This window comes from Mesitornis unicolor, unplaced genomic scaffold (assembly GCF_000695765.1).
Source record: "Mesitornis unicolor isolate BGI_N332 unplaced genomic scaffold, ASM69576v1 scaffold5471, whole genome shotgun sequence".
NCBI lineage: Eukaryota > Metazoa > Chordata > Aves > Mesitornithiformes > Mesitornithidae > Mesitornis > Mesitornis unicolor.
In genome coordinates, this window is record NW_010163016.1 from 67,286 (window position 1) to 79,686 (window position 12,401).

General features: G+C 36.1%; 1 protein-coding gene across 1 annotated transcript in view; it reads right to left on the reverse strand.

Annotated features, from left to right (window-relative positions):
* The window catches only part of PDS5A (PDS5, regulator of cohesion maintenance, homolog A (S. cerevisiae)), a 46,543-nt gene that overhangs the window by 21,186 nt on the left and 12,956 nt on the right, over positions 1–12,401 (reverse strand). Inside the window, 8 exon segments of the mRNA XM_010193798.1 lie at positions 19–124; positions 785–900; positions 2,317–2,456; positions 2,577–2,625; positions 3,360–3,441; positions 4,082–4,142; positions 4,145–4,194; positions 8,261–8,412. Coding sequence (XP_010192100.1) covers positions 19–124; positions 785–900; positions 2,317–2,456; positions 2,577–2,625; positions 3,360–3,441; positions 4,082–4,142; positions 4,145–4,194; positions 8,261–8,412 — 756 coding nt within the window.

The window sequence follows — 12,401 nt, forward strand, 5'->3', positions numbered from 1 at the left end:
TGCATTAATGTAAATTACCTTGAGAAGTTCAAGTCCTGCACGAATAGCAGTATCAGGACTTACACCCTCCTCTTCATCATCAGCTGTCCCCTCTATGGATTTATTCATTAGTTTTACTAGTGCACTGAAAGGAGATACAAAAAGAAGAAAACGAATGTGACAATGCACTACGTTAAAGGCTGCAGATATCAGCAAGATTACTTCTTTTTGACAATAAATAAAGGGAACGCAATATTTCATTGAAGGGGGAGGTACTGTGATGTTCAGGTTTTGGTTTTATTTTTTTGGTTTTTTTGTTGTATCTTTTTTCTTGTTTGTTTTTTAAATCAAGCTATTTCATTATTCCTTTTCCTCCTAACCCAACATTCTGCAAAACAATTTTTTTAGGAGAAAAAAAATAAAACTAACAAAAAAACCACTCCACCATGTTGGCAGCATTCAGATCAACACACACAGTTTAATGAGTTTCAGACTGTAATTAGGTTGCCAGACAAGTCTCAAATGAAATCCAAACACTCTCTTACACAATCCCACAAAGGCTAATTAATTCAACTGCTATATGGAAGAATGTGTTGCAGTTAACTGTGTGAAAATTACAATAATGATTTTCACCTTAAGCCCCACAGAACCAGGAAAAACTACGATACTTTTAAAATAATTTGCAGACAGCACTGCAGCATTTACTCCTCAGACAGACTAACCTAAATCCCCCCAAATATACTTTTTTTATAATTTAAATAGTCTTTAAAACAATTCATAAGTTAATATGATCTTTCAAACTTACCTAATGGCTTCTGAGTCAATATGTACAGGGGCAATTCTTTCCAAAAGAAATTTAACCATTTCCAGAAAAGGATTTGTTGGCTGCTTAGGATTTGCAAGTTTCCGGGCTATCTCCCTCTACAATAATGTTAGATACAAACACAAATTATACTCATTTTACCTACTTCTCAAACACGTTGAATAAGCTAAATATAGCCACTTCTTCTAACCACAGAGTCTGTCTATACAATCAATGAAACATATTTTAAGGGGAATCTGTTGTTATCTCCAAATTTTTCTTTATCACATTATATTGAAAGCAGACATACTTAACCAAATTATTTTAATGCAAGATGTATTTACGTTTCTAGTGACAGCTCCTCAGAGTTTCTTAAAGAATTGCAGGCCAGATCCAAAATAGCATCAAGGGAGAGCTAAGTGCAATGTAGACCAAATTTAAGTATCTATGTTGACAAAAGTATTCCATAAATCTGTAGGTAACCCTGTTGTATGTGTGATATTTCATAAGCAACACTGCAGAAGCACTACACTACCTTGGCTACAATAGATGTTCAGACTCTATATACTTGCCTATGAATGTTTTGGATCAAAAAAACAAAATAAAAAATCTGTTTTTCCTCTCTGAATGCCCCAAATGTCAAGAACATTAAATTCAGCTGCAAACCCACCAGAAGGTAGATAATTTTTGATTTGAACAAAAGTCTAAAAATCTCTCAAGAAAGGACTTCTAGACTTTCCTTCTCCTAAGTGGTTGAATGCTGCAGTGCCTACAAACTAAGAAATCATTCTAACTAAATTACCTTCAGGAAGAGGGAAGAAACTTTCATCTTCAAATTGTATCTGCATTCCCAAAGTGCAAAATTTACTAGCTTAGAAGACGACATACTCTGTTCCCTTCCTTGGACAATTTCGGAGCCATTAGACAAAACCCAAGAAGCTTATGTTTGCTTGTTGATGCTTTCCATTGTGATTTCTGTCAACAAAACTGCTTACTTTTTTTTGGGACCATAATGAAAAAAACCCAAAATCTGTGGTTGTTTGCATGATCTGTAGATCTCTGGAAAAGTCCGATTTAATATTAGTCTATTTTTGTCAAAGAGGTTAAATAGATGAGAGGGAAAGACAAATCTCAAAATAACGTTCTAGGAAGAAAAATTAATAATATGTCAATGGTATAATATTTGGCTTGCTGGTACTCGGAACAAGTTTCAGTGCCAGAAGACAGTTTATGAACCTCACCATAAAACAGACATTTGTAATACAATATTAAAAAAAATATTAACTAGTCTTTTAGACTCTGTGCTCGATGCTCACAATCCCAGGAAGAGATAAAACTAACATTTTCTTAGGAAGTAAGACAATTATAATAAATTGTCTTTTCCATAATCTCTACGGTTAAAGAAAAAGGTATTTTTATGAAAATCAGAAATATATAAAAATTCTGTTAAGGTACCAGTAGAGAACACTGACTGAGAATATCTGTTTTAAGCACAAATATTTAAGGCAGAACAGTTTGCGTTTCCATTTCCTTACCACACAGACATCTGCCTGTTTACAAGAACATGTAGGGCTAATTAACAGTTCAAGTTGGGACCGAAGTTTCTCATCGTCACCCAGAACCTGATTGAATTTCTTCACAAAATCTTGTGCTTTTCCAGGATCTGGAAGGTTTTCTGTATGATTAAACACAATTTAACATAAGATCAATTTGTCACTTCAATATGTCAAGATTCACAGATATACAATTTCCAGGAAAGCTATAATAATGGTTCAAAGAACTTATTAACACTTACTTGCTATGGTCATCAGCTTTCCAAACATGGCAGCACTGTTTGCTTCTGACTGAAGACAGCAAAGCAGCAAAAAAAAAATCAAACAAACAGATCAGTGATATCTCCTTGCTATCTTTAAGCTGATCTGTTAGTACTTCTGCAACACTTTATCCTACTCTGGAATCTTATGTTTATTCTTAAAACAAAACCATAAAACACTAGAATAGTAAAATAGTATCATTAACAGTGACTACGCACAGAAAAAGGGGAAAAAAATATTCTTCCAATATAAAAAAAAGTACAAAAATTCACCAATTCATGTAACAGATCAAAATCAATTGTTGGAAAAAGACCTCAAAAAAAAAAACCCCAAACAAATGATTCTCCCAAGCCTGCCTCCACACCAAAATTCCAAAGCAATGCCCCTCTGTTTAAAGCTTCAGCTAGTTTGAAGATATGCTTACAGGTAAAATTCCCGTATAAGTATTTTAAAACTTTTGTTTTCAAATGAACAAATCATATTCCATTCTCAAAGTATGTTATAAACTGAGAAACAAAAAAGGTCTGCCATAACTTCTTCCAAAAGTTATTGACCAGTAATGTAAAATAATTGTAAATGTAAGGAGGCCATATACCTTTAAGCATTACTGAAAGCAACTTAACCACAATGTAACATTGTCTACATATGGAAATCAACAGAATAATAAAGTCACACTGAACAAATCATACAGTATTAAAAAAAGCCAACAGTAAATTAGTCTAACAGGTCTACTGAATAAAATATTAATATTTTCAAAACCGTACAGTGGGCTGCTTATGCAAGTCTAGTAATTCTCGTACGTGACTCCTCAGCATGTTCTGGCACTTCCACATCTCATTCAGTGCTCTGCAAAAGTGCAAAACCAGAGAAGAAAAGTTTACCAACTTGCTCATGACAAAAACATGCTAGATGAATTAATAATCAAGATTGCTTATTTATCTTACAAGTGCAACATCCGTTAGTTACAATCAAAACCAACCAAGTATTAAAAATAACCGTTCCAAACAAGGTGGAACTGATTTTCTCTTTTTACAGAACATCACCCATCTTATTATTCTACTTGGAACAATTTCACATATGCACGACAGTCATATTATGTCTTACAACTGCCCAAACTATCTTGAAAATAACATTGTCAAAATGAAAAACAGGCCACTGTCGACCAGCATTCAGTTATAGATACCTTCATCAGGGACCCTAATACAGAGCAAATCTAGAAGTCATTACTTGCGCATTTCTAACTCTGCATTGTTCTCACTGGATGAAAATGAATGGATAAAACCACTCTAATATCAAGGTATATTTTTGTCTAACGCATATGTAATGTTTGTATATAAAAGGGAAATGTTTTGAAATACTACTTGCAAATAGTGCTAAACTTCAATTACTTCTATATTTACTTAAATCCTGATAACACAAGTGTGATGATATGGATGTAGGAAAAGCTTGAGAAAGCAAGTATTTGCTGAATACAAACTATACTCACTTGACGGCATTTGGATCCAAGCTAGCATACAAATAGTACAAGCATTTCATTCGCTCTTCCATTCCAAATTGTGTGGGACAAGATACTGAGCAAAGATTTTCTCTACCAGCAACCTGCAGGAAAAGAGACAAAAACCATAAGTTTTCCAAAAGTGGTGGTACCTTTCAGACAAGCTGAAAGAACAAGAAATATTGGCAGTCATTGAAATTAGATTTTTCAACAGAGAAGAAAAAAAAATGGGTTTTTTCTCATCTGTAAAGATCCCTTCCATCATTGATAGAAAGAGTACAAAGAACTGCTTCTTGAAAGCTTTCCCATGTTCTTTCATTTTCACCTCTAAGAGGGAGTAATTGCTTTATTTTACACCATTCAAATTCTCCTTTTTCTTTAGGCTCTGAGAATCTCCCTTTGCTCACTCTCACACGTAAGAGTAAGGAATACAGACAGTAAGAAGTCCAAATAAAGGAGAAAGAATATAAGAATGTAACTCAAGGGGTAGGAAGAATAAAAATCTGAAATATCTTTGAGGAAAATTTTAAGATAAAACTGTAGTATTTGAGAAAATAACAAATCATTTGGAACCCCTCATTATTCTAATACAGAAGCTAAAAATCAGCATTAAGAAGGTAGAAACAAAAGAACACCAAAACATATACAACAAAAGGAGCAAAAGGAAAACTAAATGAAAGCAATCCGGTTCTCCGATTGCCTCTTTTTTAAAAAAACAACGCATATTTAAAGTTTTACATAAAATACAGAACTTATACTACAAAATACGTCTGCAGAGTTCATCTAATTATAGCCCCCCAAATGAAAGTACATTCAAATTCCCAGCAATGAGAGCTGTGCACAGTGTTCAGCCATACAATTTGATATTTATGTACAAATGTATTTTGTGTGTTTGAATTTAAAAACTTTTTCATTATGATTCATAGGTACTCTGGGAGTGCCTTGTACAAAGACCATAGAAGGCAGCATAGGTCAAACACCCCTTATTTCTGCTCAAAGAAAAGTCCAAGAGACATGATGGCACAACAGAGGAATAAAAGGATGAATATGAATATGGATACAACCATCTCAAGGCACCCCATCGGATATTAAAGAAAATTTGGCTTTCTTCCTTTAAATGTACATTTTACTACTGACTCCAAGAACTTTTTAAATTGTTTGGGGAACAGGATCTTCAGATCTCAGAGGGCTCCATCTCTGTTTAATGTACAAGGAGACCATACATCAGAGTTATCTTACTAATTTATGAACATTACTCTAGCCCATGTCTCTGCAGATACATGCTCTAAAAATGCTGTGAGTACAAATGTACCATGCTTTCCCTGGTCCACATCAGTTAGGGTAAAGATTTACAAACAGGGAATACCTCTGGGACACCATTTTCTCCTGTGAGTAAAGTTATTGGCTAGCATATCAAGAGCAGGTAACAGGGCAGTGCTTAAGTCATGCATTTGTTGTAAAACAAAGAAGCTCAGAGCACACAGGTGGATAAACAGTTCTTAGTGTTGAGCAGGTATGCACATCAATAGTAAAGTTACATCAAAAATACTATTAAGTGACTGAGTAGAGGATGTGTGGGGAAAATTTGTTCTACTCCATACCTAAATACTGTGTGATACTACGCAATTATTATTTGAAAGAATCAGCGTTATCACACGCACACAGTAGAAAATTCCGTTAGAAAACTCCAAGGGTCAGACAGCTGTTTACTGCAGGTTTTTATCCTCCTCCCTCATTATGGAAGGAAAACAGGCCAGAGTTGGCTAATTTTGACCTTGTGAGTTTAAAGGATTGGATGGACTCTGTCTTAAAAGATCATAGCATTTCTACAGCTCTTCAAGTTCTAAAAGTACTGACTTTCTAATTCTGACAATGATAATACTGAAATGCATTTATTCCTCTACTCTGAGATGAGGAAACCAACCCAGTGGTGCGACTGAGCAAGAATTTCATTGTCAGCCTTGTAAACTAGTAGAATTTGAGTTAAAATTCAGGGTACCAAAATATACTAGAGGAATGTTGAAAATCAAGCCACCAATCAAAAACAAACAGCATACAATCCATGCCTACTCATGAAAAGACCAGTTTCAAGGGCTCAATCAGACTTTCAGAAGAAAATCATGTCAGAGAAAGAAATTCAGCTTTGGTGACGGTCTTTCCTTAAAACTCCTTGCCTCATTTGCCTGGCAGTGTTCTGCATTTCCTGTGAGCAGGAATATTGACAACACCTGCCCCATTGACAAACAATGATAGGACAAGAGGTAATGGGCACAAGCTGGAACACAGGAAGTTCCACTTAAATTTGAGAAGAAACTTCTTCTCAGTGAGGGTGACAGAGCACTGGAACAGGCTGCCCAGAGAGGTTGTGGAGTCTCCTTCTCTGGAGACATTCAAAACCCGCCTGGACGCCTTCCTGTGCAACCTCATCTAGGCGTTCCTGCTCCGGCAGGGGGATTGGACTAGATGATCTTTTGAGGTCCCTTCCAATCCCTAACGTTCTGTGATTCTGTGATTCTGTGATTCACCATGCAACTTTGATCCATTCCCTGCTCACTACCAAACCTGTGTACTGACAGTGAGACACAAATGTGCTAGAAAAAAAAAACACAAATGAACCTCTTAATGCAAATTAAAGCATTTTTGGTGCATATAGAATCACAGAATGGTTTGGGTTGGAAAGGACCTTCAAGATCATCCAGTCCAACCCCTCTGCCATGGGCAGGGACACCTCCCACCAGACCAGGTTGCCCAAAGCCCTGTCCAACCTGGCCTTGAACACTTCCAGAGAGGGGGCATCCACAACTTCCCTGGACAACCTGTGCCAGTGTCTCACCACCCTCACAGTAAAGAATTTCTTCCTAATATTTAGTCTAAATCTACTCTCTTCCAGTTTAAAATCATTACCCCTTGTCCTATGTGTATACGCCCTTGTAAAGTCCTTCAGCTTTCTTTCAGGCTCTCTAAGTACTGGAAGGCTGCAATAAGGTCCCCCTCGAGCCTTCTTTTCTCCAAGCTGAACAATCCCAACTCTCTTAGCCTGTCTTCACAGGGGAACTGCTCCAGCTCTAAATATATATGTATACATATACATATATGTGAGATAGATATATATATAGAGAGATATATATATGCGCATACATATACATATATACGTAAACCCCATATATATCATACATACATTCAGAATTAGCTTTGTATAAACTGCATGGAGAATTCCTAATTTTTCACTATGATACTTCTACCTCAGCAGATCTTCAGTGTAATTTCTGTGTATACAATCTCATAGCTGTATATTTCTTCTTTTTTTAAAAACAAGATGGCAACTAATCAAATACGTAACTCCAGCCCACTTACAAACAGCCAGATGAACAGAGTGAGAGCCTTCACCACTGCAGCAGTAAGAATTTGCTATGACAACTGGCAACTGAAGGACACTATTGGCCCATTCAGACTAGTCATTAAGATCAAGAAAAATACTGAGGTAGCAGACCATATAAGCAAGATGCTAAGAAAAACAGCAAAGAAATGGCTGATTTCCAAGTCTGCTGTATTAAAGGTCTAGGCTGATAGTGTGATCTCCTTGTTTGGCTTTCCTTGTGAAAAACAAAGAACTAATAGTGAAAGATGAAAACTATCTTCCAAAACCTTGGCCAAAATACTTTTCTCTAAGCCAAAATGGTATTTCAAAAATGAAAGGGACCGAGTGATGAAACGGGGAAGCCAACAGTGGAAGCCTTCCCTGATACTTCTTCAGCTTCTATTCTACCTAAAGAGCACGCTGAAAGGAGATGCCTGTGTACATACTGCGGTGTGTACATGCACTTTGATCACAGATCATAGATTTTAACATGCTAGCCTCTGGAAAGTAGTATGGCAAACATGAATTGGGTATAGTAAATGCAAAATTTGATGATTTTTTTCCTACACAGAGATTAATGACAATCTGCTATCATCACAGATCTAGCTCGGTCAGTAAACAGAATGAATACATGAACAGATAATACAACCACCCTGAATAGCTTAGTACGTGTCTTAATGATTATTAAATACATCATACTCAAAACCACAAATACAGACTGTGATACGACAGCTTTCTCAGGATAAGTACATATTTTCAGAGTATCTCTTATCACTATACAATTATAATTAGGAAGGCTTAGGTTGACTCACTTGTCATCAATGCTATTTTGATAATATATGTGCAAAAGTTTATCCTTTATCCAGCTCACTTTCTCTGCAGCATCTTTTCCAGCCTCGGCATGAAGACAATACTTCTTGTATAGCTGAGCAAGACCCATCATAGCTTCTTTTCTTACTCGCCACTTGAGGGGGAAGAAATGAAGGTAGGGAAGTGGTTTCAATAAAGTAAATATCAAACATATACAAAATACAGTAAAGATGTAGAAGCATGAAAGACAAAATGGCCACATACAGATCGCCTACATTTAGACACTTCAAAAGCTGACAAAAATTGCTGTTTAGAGCCTCTAAATGAGAATTTCTAAAGCCTACATAATGGGTTTCTTCCCTGTACTATGCAGACTAAGTATTATCTGTACTGAGGAATCCAGTACTCCGTGCTGAGCAAAGGAAATCTGGGAGCTAGTCAGCATAATACAGTGCAGCTTAATGTGTACGTGTGAGTAAGTGGCTTCCTGAGCCAGGATTTGGAAGATTTACTTATTCAGAGACTGGCACCAGTCAGAGGTGGTAGCCTTCTTTCTCCCCACAGCCTTACAGCACATTTGTCTAAAACGGGAGATTTGGAGCTTAGGCCTAGCTAACTCTGCTGGGGTTGAGATCTTAAGGCTACCTTCCACGACAGTGAAAGCGGCCCTTTTGGCTGAAGCTTCAAGGTAATCGCTGTAAGACTCCAGGGATCCAAGAAAAAAGCCAGACTACAACATCCACAGATAAGAGTTCCTGGGTTCTCATCCTTGCTTTTGGTGGTTACTACTTTATCCTCTTATATAAACAGGAAATGTCCCATTATTAAACACTTTAACAGACAAGATCTGTAAGCTCTCCTATGGTGACTTGTGAAAGGAATCATACCAGAACAAACTGAGGATTAATTTAGACAGAAGAGTGTCTCCCATTGAATGATTTACACAGAAAGCCTCAGAAAAAACTTGTTTTCTCTCACCATTTATAAGAAATGCATGAAATTCAAACTGAAAAAGAGAATTTCTTCCAGAACACAATAGATATCAATTTTGGCCTTGAACTCAAAGGACTAACAACACCCAAATGATTTCACTCTATCAAGCACAAATGTAGATACTATCATTCACACTGTGCATAACTTCTTTAATCTTGTTGAGGACCTGATTTAGTAACATTGAGATGCTGCACATTTAATTTCTTAATAGTTTTACTGAGTGACTTCCTTTTCTTGAAGGGCAAAGAAAAATCTTGAAGTTAATATGGCTTATGTCAGCACAACAGCCTTAGACACCACTAGCTGTTGGAGTAAGTTATATCAAGAAGATGGAAAAAATAAAATTGTATTTTGTAATGTTATTTCTCAAATATTAAAAACACAAGGAACAGGTCAAGATTGTATAACAGTATAGAGTATAATACTTTGTTTTCACAAAAGGGAAAATTTTTAGATATAAGTTGATGTTATTGTTTAACTTCTCTGCAGGAATTTGTTCACACCCATTGTGATGTAAAGCACATTTTAAAGAAAATAAAAGGTCTGAAAGACAAACATATTTTTCTGCATTTATATATACCCTTCCGAATACCCTGATGAAGCTTCATCAGATCTCCTATATGAGACAGGAAGGACAGCAAAAGTCTTGTCAGAAGACAATGGAAAAGGACTACAATAAATTATTCTAGAAAATTTAAGCCTAAATGAAAGCAGAGTACTTAACAACGTTACAAGGTAAGGATGTTTGGATTGTCGGTGGATTTCTGATCATTGAAACTGCTGCAGAAAGTATAAACCAGAGCATGCAGAAAGGCAGCTTCAGGCAGAAGATGGGAGGCTCTGGACAGAATTCCTTAGAGAAAGCTTTCAGACACTGCAGAAACAAGTCACTGAACAGGAGGTACAGGCAGAAAAAGACTTCCTTGGTTAACCAGCACAATTAAACTCCTTCACTGAAAACTGCTGGGCTGAGTTAAAAAACAACTGTTATTGATATCCCTTACCTGCTGGAATAGCTAACCTATTCCTTCCACAGATTTAAGAATATAAAATCTTAAAATCTCTCTCCTTCATCTGGAAAAAGCCACAATATTTTTCAGCACACACAGAGAAGAAGGAGTTAAAACTAACACATGCAGAAAAATGAGTACAGAGAAACAGAAAATAGGAGTCTGTTCCTATGGCTCCTCATTCTAAAGCTCTTCACTTCAAGTTGATGCTGTGAAAGTCTGTCCTCACAAAGGGACTGTCTCTATACCACAAAGGCTACTGGGAGAAACAGGAGCAAAAGTCAGCTGTCAAAACTCTCCTCTAACTTTTCAGGTTCCTAAAGTTACACCAGTATAAATGAAAAGTACCCGAATCATTTTTAGAAGCTTTAAAACCATTTTTTTTAAAATATGTTTCCTGAACTAATGACTCTGAAAAGTGAAGACACTGGAAAGACCCTAGAGACAGTGCTTCAGTGGAAAATTCCTCAGAATAATTCTTACCAAAGACTGGACTCCAGGTTTGGTTCTTTTTGAGAAGCATCTGTTCCCAGAGTTACTTTTCCAAGAGGAACAATAAAAATTAATTTGAATACTATAGATGGTGATGGAGTTGTTTTGGTTTGTGGGTGGGTTTGTATTTTAAAAGCAGTAAATAACCACTGTGCAAATGCCCATACATATCCTGTTAACTAAAGACTTTTTTAAAAAAACCCTAAGTATTGTCTTTCAGCCAAACACTTTTACCCTAAAGATGTCATTAGATTATCTTTACTAACAACGTGCAATTACAATATGGTCAGGAGAAAAAACAGATTGCATAAATGGTGTAAATTATTTAAATTTAACATTTTCTAAATTCCACAATGTTTTATAAAGAACAAAAAAGCAGAATGGAAATGACAGATTAGTGTTTAAGCAATTAGCATTTTAACTTCAGCCTGCTGGACAAGTGTTCCTTTTTATAGTAATATCTATATTCATTTGATAGATGACTGCAGGCCTAAAAAGAATTGCATGACGTCAAATTGATGAATGGTCACATAAGAGTTTGCAGTAGATTTGTCTAATAGAAACCTACCCACAGGGGGGTCAGCAGGATATTACAGAGTTCTTTAAAGCAAAAGAATAATTAAAACAGATATAATGCACTATGTTGGGAACTGAAAAAAAATCCAAAATAGAAAATATAAAGACAGCTACATGGACATATCATTACTCCTCTCCCAAACTGGAGAAAAATTTAGGGGGGAGAAAAAAAAAAAGCAGCTGAGAGTTTCTAAGTCCTTGATATTCACTTTGTAACACTAATTATATTTACAAAGGTACACTACATTTTTATGGTCTACTTTAAATGCTAAGTATGTTGTAGTCATTTCTAGTCAATCCTCAATTTTAATTTCTCTTCAGGATGTATTTTCATTAAAGCTCTCTCCAGAGATTTTAATCAGAGAAACATCATCTAGAAGTGAAGTTATTCTTCACTGATGAATGCCTGAAAAGGCACCTAACCTTGAAGTGTAATAGATCATCACACCTATGACTGGTGCAAAATCACTGAGTCAAACACATTAGGAACATTCAGAAGTATCACACTGGATTTAAGGTTATATGAGCTGAAAATCCCTAGCTCCACAGAAATGAGTATTACAGCTGTACAACTGACTGCCTCTCATGGGTGGCAACATGTTAAAGGAGAACAGGGACACGATGTAGAAGACACAGTAACAACCATCCCATCCTGACTACCTGGAAGTCCCAGTGGGAAGTGTTGGTTACACTATAATATTTTAGATCTCATAAATTACTTTCAGGCATGCTTGCTTAATGGCTGTAAAAGAAGGAAGCTGGACTTAATAATTCCTGAGAAATGTGCAAGGTACAACTAATTGAAGAGCTGCTTTAGAACAGTGAACACACTCAAAATCAGTATTTCTCTTTGTGCAAAGACAACATCCTTTTCTCAAAATCCATTACAGTAACATTCTCATTTAAAAAGAAGGATGTAAATTGTTTTAAAATAATTAAATTAACTAGCTAGAATTACACAGGTTATAGAAAGGATGCCTTCCATCAAAAAGGAATAACAACAAAAATCAATATGGCTACACAGCACAGTCTGCTATTAAAACATCACCCTCCAAAGAGCATCGAGCCACAT